Genomic DNA, 9,937 nt, shown 5'->3' with positions numbered 1-9,937 from the left:
CCTGAACTGTCTGCTCCGCCATGGCCTCCTGAACTGTCTGCTCCGCCATGGCCTCCTGAACTGTCTGCTCCGCCATGGCCTCCTGAACTGCCTGCTCCGCCATGGCCTCCTGAACTGTCTGCTCCGCCATGGCCTCCTGAACTGTCTGCTCCGCCATGGCCACCTGAACTGTCTGCTCAGCCATGGCCTCCTGAACAGTCTGCTCTGCCATGGCCTCCTGAACTGTCTGCTCCGCCATGGTCTCCTGAACTGTCTGCTCCACCATGGCCTCCTGAACTGCCGGATCCGCCATGGGTTTGTTTTCCTCCCCCACGTGCTCCATGACCCATTTTCTCCCTTGTGTTAATCTCCTCGCTCCTTCGTCTCCTCACAGTAGTGCAGAGTGACACACACACACTGCATCAGCATGTGATTATATAAAGAATATATATATGCGTGTGTGTGTGTGTGTGTGTGTCACAAATGTTTAATAATTCATTAAGATCAATTAAGATATTTTGTGAGGGACTGCATATGTGTACAAATACATATTTTTGTTTGATTTTGTTTTTTAGATTGCATCATAGCTTAGAACTTCAAGTATTTAGCTTAGTGCACTTCAAGCCAACAGTATGATCGCATGCAGAGGAATGAAGAAACTCTTCATATTTGTGAACTACCGGTGAACTAGTGAATATTAAGATAATGAGGACAACAACTGTGCAAAAAAATCGCTTCATTTTCAATATTTTAATAAATATTATCCACTGAAATACATTTAGAGACAATAATACTCACAGAGCACAAGAGGAAGTTGACTGAGCTCCATACTGACTGAATGATGACAGACAGTTAAAAACACAGATTGTGTTAAAGCCTCAAGACTTCCTGAAACCTGCAGTCAGATCTTTAGGTGTCACGGATGCCTTCTGTGGCAAAACGAAGAACACGGAGACGAGGATAAACTCAAAATAAACAGTCATTAATCCGTAATCCAAAAGGGGTAACACAAGGCAGGGAACACAAGGCAGGCAGAGACACACAAGAACCCCAACATCGACGTTAATAGCAGACGCTAGATACAGGAAAATACTGGGCTTAAATGGAGCGGGCACTGGTGGGCACTCTCGAGGCGTGGGCACAGGAGTGCACTCTGGACTGGATTCTGGGACTGGAGCCCTCCTTGGGCTAAACTCGGGGACAGGGGCCCTCACTGGGTTAAACTCGGGGATAGGAGCCCTCACTGGGCTAAACTCGGGGACAGGAGCCCTCACTGGGCTAAACTCGGGGACAGGAGCACTCACTGGGCTAAACTCAGGGACAGGAGCCCTCCGTGGGCTACACACAGAAACAGGAGCCCTCCTTGGGCTAGGCTCGGAATCTGAGGCCCTCTCTGGGCATGACGTGAGTACAACAGCCCTCATTGGGCTGGACGTGGAGTCAGGGGCCCTCTCAGGGTTAGACTCAGGAACCATTTCCCTAGAAGCAACAGGAGAAGCAAGCGGCTTGGGAATGGCCTCCGTGGCCATGACAAGAGAAGCTGCCTGCCCCAGACGAGCCTCCATGGACAAGACAAGACCGAGTAGACCGAATGGAACTGTTCATATGGACACGACAAGACTTTATATATATATATATATATATATACATTTCTAAGAATTTCTAGTTGATAGTGCCATGATTTATTAAAACCAATATATATGTGCAGTGAAGCTCAAAGGTGGTTTTCATATTTTGTTTTATTAGCGCTTCATGCAGTAACATTTAACAGAATTTTCATTAATGGTGCTTGCTAAGCATCAACATTTCTTGTTGCTCATACTTGAGGTTAAAGGTTTTTAATAAATCACTAACCTTAATACAGTTTTCTTAATTGCTTAGACATTAAACTCCATTATAACGGCCAAGTGTCACAAACATAACAGCATTTTCTAGAAGATTTCTCAGAACTATTAACACTATCCTTGTGTTTCACAAATTTAAACACATATTCAGTATTTGACATCATGTGTTCCTGTTCAGTTGCATTTAGAAACCATCACAATGTTACCACAACAGGCAGCTCTCACCATGTGAACACTAGCATGCATTTTTACACACCAGTCAAAACAACAGGATGTGTAAAAATAAGCATGTGAATTCACTGGCTCTGGAAACAACAAACTTGTCAACAAATATTTAGAGATTGGCATGTAAAAGATGATACATTGTAATAAGAGGCTGTTGTTCCTTTTCTTTTACTGTTCAAGTAACAAGGTCACACTTCAAGAATTTAATAAAGCATCCGCTTCAATATTAAAGGGGGCATAACACACACAGTTTCACCCAATCTCATGTTAATCTTGAGTACCTATAGAGTAGTACTGCATCCTTCATATCTCCAAAAAGTCTTTAGTTGTATCATATTTATAAAAGAAAGATACAGCTTTACGATTCTCTCTGGAAAAAGCAGAGCTCCTGGGGGCACGCCGTGGGCGGAGCTAAAGAGTGACGAGTACTTGTGCGCCGAATGCCAACAAAACAGACATTTGATGCCGTTTCACTTACCGTCTGCAGTTCTGAATCATGTTTGGGATCTTTTATAGCTGGGACCGCTCCATCTTTCAGTATCAAACGATGTGCAAATCCAGCGTCGAACTGGGCCTTGTTTATAAAACTTTCGTCAACAAACACACTTGTGAAACTCCGTTGCTGCCCCGGAAAAACTGTATCCACTGTTTACATAACGCTGGGTTCTTTAGGAAGCTGAACAAAGTTATATTTCCCTTACCAAAAACACACTTCTTTGGATTGGAGACATTCTTCCTGAGCAAGTCCCGTGCAGCGCTGCTGCCGGATGAAGCGCGTTAATCCGGAAGTAAGATTTTTGACACAGAAATACTCCGTCATATGTCCAAATTGTTTTTTGAAACTTTGTCCATGCTTAACATGAAAATCCAACTCTTTAACAGTGTAAACAACTCTGAATGCATGAAACAGCATTGTACCCCCTTTAAAAAAACACTATATAAAACAAGGAAACATGGACACGGAAATCTCAAAAACCTACAAGGCATAGCAGTGATATAAGGCAGGAATCATGAGCTAAAATAAGGAATATACATGCTTATACAAATTACAGTGTTGTGCTCATGTGGTTATAATGTGAAGCAGGCATACACAGAAACAGCAAAAGTTTAGCCATTGTCAATCTGAGTGACTTCTGTATTCCTTAAACTGTGAGTACAATAACTAATGGGATTCATTCTTGCATTTAAATGCAGTTATCACTCTCAAAACTTGGTCATTACAGTAAGTAAACTGCCAGTAGGCAAGTAAAAGCTTGTGAATAGGATAATGAGAAATAAAGAGAAATTCAGGATGAAGCTCCGAACAGAATGTCAAACAAAAGTTTCTTCCTCTTCAACAGATGTAACTGTTAATTAAATACACACATCTCAGCATTCACTTGTTTTTTTTTTCCTGTGTTATTTGCTAGTCATCTTTTAACTATTTTAACGCAAATTTGAAAGCTGCACAAGAGGTAGCTGTTTATCAATAAAATATGATTACAGTGGCTTCAAATAAATCGTTTTACCTCTCATCCTGCAGCATTTGAAAATCAGCACGACTGTCACTAGCAGATATGGACAAACTGCCAGTACAGAACTGAGTGTGTGGAGGACAGAGATCTGAGATTCTGAATGAGACACTGAAAAAGAGACACACAAACACTTTATCAAGCACTATATCTGAACAAGAGCATATGAAGAAATAAATCAGCTCACAGTTTCACTGACTCTCACCTGTGACTGAGATCCAGCTCTTGGGTGACTCTCCTCTCTCTGGGTGTTTGCAGTAGTAGAAACCCTCATGTGACTTTGAGACAGTAGAGATGATAATCTCTGTAGTTTGATTCTGGATGAGTGATTCATCTTTATAGAAATCAGCTCTGAGGTTTGGTGGGGTTGAATATGGATATAAACAGCGTAGAGTCAGAGTATCGCCTTCGGTCACAGGATGAACAGGACTCTCCAGAATCACACCAACTACAGAAACAGAGAAAACACAAACTTTATGTAAACAGAGTAGTTGACTACACTGTATAGCTGTCACTGTTATGGTTAAATTCCCATTCCACTGCATATTTTTTTTACATATTTGCTGTGTTACAGTCACACGGTACACACGTGTGTGTGTGTGTGTGTGTGTGTGTGTGTGTAGGCGCATGTGCGTGAGTGAATGTGTTGGTTTTGCACTCTTGATGTTTTAAAGTTTCACCCCGTCATTGCTGTGTACTTTTTTCTGCATTGTGGCAGATTTGTAGATTATACACATAAAAGTTCTCTGAATGTTTTGTGTTTTTGTCGATTTCCCATTCATTTCCTATGGTTGGTCATTTTTGACCTAAGTCCACAAGTGTGACTATTTTTTTTACGACCACTTAGCCTGCTCGAATCATGCCCTCAATTGTTTAATGTGTTCACATTCCAAGTGCCATAAAAGTCACAAAGTTTCATACCATTCCGATGAAGCTGTGATTTTTAAAAATTCAAAACAGAAATTTTTTCGGTCAAAAGTGACTGAAGAGCACCAACTTCTGATATAGGGTTTTCTGAGCGCACACATCCAAAACACGTGCACAGAAAGCGACTGTCACATGGCATGTAAGTACTAAACTAAATTTTCTGGGTTGGTAGATGCACCTGGGACCCAATTATAGCACTTAAACACGGAAAAAGTGAGATTTTCACGATATGTCCCCTTTAAGAGTATAGATCCCAGTTAAAAAATACACCTCTAAACTTATACCACTAATATAAGTTGTGTCCCAAATTATGCACTATACACTATTTACTATTAGTCTGTGCATTATGCACTCAACTGTCTACTGTATGAATTATATGGTTATTTTGTCATCCAACATCAGAATCTGATAGCCACACCCTCTCCAGTATGTAATTAAAGCTGTGATAGTACATGAAGTGAGCAACATTCCCACACTTAGTTTTTTTTTATGTGCATCCTCTGGGTATTTGATGTGCACTTTTTCTATTTGGAATTTTCAGTGTGAACACACTAATCACACTATTTATGCTTTAAAAAATAAATAAATAAAAAACTACAAATACTGGTGTCCTTGGTTTCAAAAATAATAAGGACCCCTGCTTCCTGTACTAACCAGCATTATGCACTTACTGTAAACTGCCTGTGAAATGAATATATACAGAAATATATACTCACTGTGTACAGTGATATTAACAAGGTTATAGCTATCTCCAGATTCAGACTGACACCAGTACACTCCAGTGTCTAATGGGACGGTGGAGCTGATTTTACATGTAGATCCTGTTTGTGATCCCCAGCTTGATAGTAAACAATCTTCCAGCTGCGCATGGTCTGTGTATCTTCTCACTCTCCATCTATCAGAGTTACTCTGGTCCTCACAGCTCAGAGAGATAGTGACCAATGTGAAGTGTTGAGTTCTGCTGGGACTGACGATCAGAGAGACTGGAGGAGAAACACCTGGGAAGACAGTTACAGCTACAATTTAGAAATGTTTTAAATTTGTGCATTCAATAATGAAAAAAATACTGACCGGTGATCCATAGTGGTTGTGTGTTGCTGTAGGTTGTGTAATAGGCAGGGTTTTCTCTCTCTGCTCTGCACACATAAACTCCTGTGTGTTTTAGAGCAGCGGAACTGACAGTGTAGTTTCCTCCAGCTCCTCTGCTGCTGTCTGAGAGTGGCGTATAATGATGACTGCTGTCTGTATAAAGTGAGAATGTGCAATTGTTACCATAAATATGTATTTCTAGGTATTCTGACCTTTAAAGTGAATGTAATTGCTTTAAATGTTAATGTCTCCCAGCTCAGCCTAATATGCAGAGACGGAAGTCATCCATAGTCATCAAAACATCGCTATGTTTGTTTGAACATCCAGATCAGTCAGACACACCAATTGTAAGAGTTTGGGGTAGAATGTTACTGATGTAACCCACAGTAAGGTTGATTCAGTCACATTAAAGGGATAGTTTACATTAAAAAATATTGTGAAAAATCAATATTAAAAAACGCGACAAAATCCATGTACTTTCTTTTCTGAGGTGAATATATGCCTAAGTTATCGCTTTCATCTGTCAACTGTCAGTTTGACTGTCATGACAACAAGAGTTCTGGAGATGTTCAGCTGTGATGAAAGTACATGGATACTTTCTGGGATTTCTAGGCACTGTATTTCATGTCACGTTTTATTAATCAATTAGGAAAGAAGGGGGTGAGTGCAGGAGCACACATTTTTTATTGACCATATATTCATTTGAATTGTTGTCTTGATTTAAATAATCTTCTGATCCATCAAGTAATGGCTCAGTGTTTGTAAAGTTTCCGGTGGATAAAATAAACCTCAAGACACAATTGTAAAGGATGACTGGCGTGTCACAAGTAAGCCTCACCTTCTGTGGTTTTGGGTTGTTTTTTGGCTGCTTCACGTTATTTATAGAAAATAACCAGGTTAGGATTTTCATTAAATAATGCATTGTTTTTTTTTACCAAACTATAGCATATCATATACCCCAAGAACACCTGAAATATACAGCATGTGTTGCATGGTACCATTCTATGATTCATTGGCATCTTTTTTCAAAAGCTTGATGCTGATCATACCCACTGCCATTATACAGTGTGGATGAGTGTGCACAGGTGGTCCGGGAAAAAAATGCATACAGCATTAGAGTAATACCAGGGTGTTTAAATGAAATGGGGTATACTTTCCCTTTAAGCAGTAATTTGCTTGAATAAAACCAGTTCATTCAGATGTTATCACATGAAGCACATTATGACTTATACCTGATGAAACCGTTAGAGTGTACCAGCTGAATGTCCAGCCTGTAGAGGAGCCTTTAACCTCACAGATCAGAGTCACTGGATCTCCTTCAGTCAACCACTTCTGTGGAGAAACACTTAAAACTGCTCTGGGAACTGAAATTGACAAATGACTCATTAATAACATGTTAAACTTGTATGTGTTTATATGAAGAGATGATGAAACTCACCTGATACTGTCAGTGTAACTGCATCACTGATGTTTGATGTTCGTGATCCTCCTCTCTCTTCTCCATAACAGGAGTATTTACCTGCATCAGACTCAGTAACAGGACTGAATGTATGTTCCTGTAGTTCACTGAAAACACTGACTGAACCGTCTTTATACCAGCTGTACTGCCAACTAGTGACTGCTTCACCATCAATGTCACATCTGAGAGTGACTGTCTCTCCTCTGAATACATGTTGATCAGGTTCAATGGTCACTTTGGCTTTTGGTCTCTCTGTACAACGACAACAATTCACAATGAAAATAATGTGCTGTTTGCGTGACCGCAGTTACTTGATTTTGGATTACAACCTTTTATTTTTATAGGAAAATGTGCTGCAGAAATATATCATGACTTCTGCATCATGAAATGCAGCAGCTTATCACTGACTCATCAACAAGGCTGTAAATGGCTAATGGTTGTGTAAACCAAGAGGACAAGTAAAAAGAGTTAACCAATTTTACAATGACTGATGATCGAGACGGAAACTGAAACCATCTTGTTCAATCTCAAGACTTCAGAGGTATGAACATATTTCTGAAGATTCTCTGTTCACTGGAAATGTTTTGTATGTTTGTTGTTACACCTCAGAACTGTCATGTGAGTAATTTGCCTTGTAAAAAAAGGTGTTTGTAATGCAACAAATGTAACACTTATTTTATTTTGTAATTGTGGTGCTTCAAATCAAGTGATAAAAAGAGTAAACATACTCATCTTGGCACTGATGTTGCAAATGTGCAACACTTTGTTTTCCTATACCAAATTATATGAAAGCAGCCCCCGGAGCTGAAATACGGCGAGGAAGGAACCGCTGAAACACCACCGCTTGTTTTCGAGCCTCCTGGTCCCTGTTGACGACTGAATTGACAGCGTCGCCGAACAGGCGTACCCCTTGCCCACCAGCGCTGATGTCGTACGCAGCGGCTTGGATGGCAGTGCCGGAGCCTTTAACGACACGTTCCCCTAGCGTTTTCGACGCAGCTCGAGTTCCTGAAGAGGAAGTATTATTAATATTTAACTTACACTGGAAAGGTTTCTGCTACCTCTCGCGAGATCTCAGCAAAAGTCTTTTGATTTATTTCCAGAACGTGATGTATGCTGGGTTACACATAGCTTCGAATACCACTTCAGAGCAGTATTGAAGATAGTTTGGATTTAGTGTGCGTTAAGGCCACTGCGCTTTGGCATTTTTAAAACCTGGGACAGTCTTGGGCATTTACTTCCTGTTGCGTGCATGTGCTTTCAAGTAGCCAAGACTGCAAATGTGGGTATTTGAACAGGCCTTAATTGTTTGTCGATATCTTTATATTTAACCTTGTTTCAAGTGTACCCAGTCAACAACCGTTTTGTCTTCACTTGTTTTGTTTATTAAAGATGAACCTGATTTATGTGAAATACTGAGTTAAATGTTAGAGTATACGTTGTAATCTGTCTGTAATTTGTGAATCAATTATACTGCAGAAAGGATTAACCACTATTGTTTTCCTTTGATGTAGTTGTATGGGATTAACGATACATTTGTAAATTCATTTGGATTTATCAATGACTCCTGACAACATTTCTTGTAACTAGATGAAAAGTGCTATTGACCTCATTTGCACATTTATTATGTATTTGAAGCCTTTGATTGTTAAGTAAATGTAAAATGGGTTATTTTAATATTCTGGATTGAGCAGTAACAGTCATTTGTGACTCTTTGGGAGGAAGCTCCAGTCCCCTCGTCCTTTGTGTCCTGACCGACACCCAGGATGCATACTGCTCACACTCTTAGAACCAGAACCTAGCAGTCCCTTTTTCTCTGCAACACTCGTTTTCTTTGCTGATTTGTAACAGTGTAAAATCACCTATATGTTATTAAATATATAAATCAAATTGACTCACCATCAGTGTGTCCAGAGTGGATGTTTGAAATCAGCACTAAAACACAAAGTGAAAAACTCAATACAGCATGAACATGGAGCTGATGAACTGAGGTATATTCTTCCTTCTGTGTAAAACACCATCAGTTTATGCTTGCATGTTTCTCAGCTTGACAAGAAGAATATAGTTATTTATTTTTCAGAAGATTTGTCTAATTTGCATATAACTAGAGGCATCTATATCAGTGCAGATGATTATCTGCTGATGTAGAAAACATTTAAGTAACCTGAGAATTTTCTGAAAACCTTCCAGTGTCTGAAAAGGCAGAGACAATTATTGAAAATAATTCTTAAAGGGGTCCTATTATGCTTTTTCACTTTTTAAATTTTAGTCAGTGTGTAGTGTGTATGTTTGGGCATAAAAAAGATCTAGAAAGTTACAAACCTCAAAGTCCACTCCAAAGGGAGATATTTCAAGAACTTTTCAAGTTGAACCCTTTTCAAGAACTACAACGAATGGCTCGTTTGGACTACAGTGTTGGTTTCCGGGCTTTGTGATATCACAAAGCGGCTCACTGGAATATCATTACAAATAATGCCCGCCTACGGAGATTCGAATGGTTGGGGGTTGGGGAGGGGCGAGGTTGTGGTTAGAACGCTTGGTTGAGTGAGTGCATCAGACGAGACGACGACGAAGAAGTGCTGCTGCAGAGTTAGTGCATCAGAGAAAATTAAGAAGAAGAGCTGCCGAACGGCGCCACCGGTGTACCTACACTCATAGAAAATAATGTATTTGAATTTTAAAGACGTGGCGTGATGCGACACTGCGCTTCTCGTCTGGTGCGCGACCGCCTGAAACGCTGGTTTTTTTCACCTCCATGCCCAAACGTCTTTGTTTGGGCTTCCGAAAGCGGATGATGTCAGGAAACAGTGGTTGCAATTTATTTTTTAACTCTGTCCCTGAGCATTATAACCCCAATTTGCTATTGTGTGCTGCGCATTTTACTGAGGACAGCTTCCACAACA

At 40.2% G+C, this 9,937-nt stretch overlaps 1 protein-coding gene across 1 annotated transcript in view; it reads right to left on the bottom strand.

Moving 5' to 3' along the window:
• Positions 1–3,346: 3,346 nt before the first annotated feature.
• LOC107661850 (B-cell receptor CD22-like) overlaps positions 3,347–9,937 on the bottom strand; it is a 9,128-nt gene continuing 2,537 nt past the window's right edge. Inside the window, exons 2-9 of the mRNA XM_016451630.1 lie at positions 8,934–8,969; positions 7,014–7,286; positions 6,808–6,939; positions 5,558–5,728; positions 5,203–5,484; positions 3,765–4,007; positions 3,557–3,670; positions 3,347–3,394 (exon numbers count right to left, since the gene is read on the bottom strand). Coding sequence (XP_016307116.1) covers positions 3,360–3,394; positions 3,557–3,670; positions 3,765–4,007; positions 5,203–5,484; positions 5,558–5,728; positions 6,808–6,939; positions 7,014–7,286; positions 8,934–8,969 — 1,286 coding nt within the window. The 3' untranslated portion in view covers positions 3,347–3,359. The remainder of the gene's footprint in view (positions 3,395–3,556; positions 3,671–3,764; positions 4,008–5,202; positions 5,485–5,557; positions 5,729–6,807; positions 6,940–7,013; positions 7,287–8,933; positions 8,970–9,937) is intronic.

The sequence above is a fragment of the Sinocyclocheilus anshuiensis genome, unplaced genomic scaffold, assembly GCF_001515605.1.
Source record: "Sinocyclocheilus anshuiensis isolate Anshui unplaced genomic scaffold, SAMN03320099.WGS_v1.1 scaffold47, whole genome shotgun sequence".
Taxonomy (NCBI): Eukaryota; Metazoa; Chordata; class Actinopteri; order Cypriniformes; family Cyprinidae; genus Sinocyclocheilus; species Sinocyclocheilus anshuiensis.
Note: the sequence above shows the minus strand (reverse complement) of the source record. Positions and strands in the feature narration are given on the sequence as shown.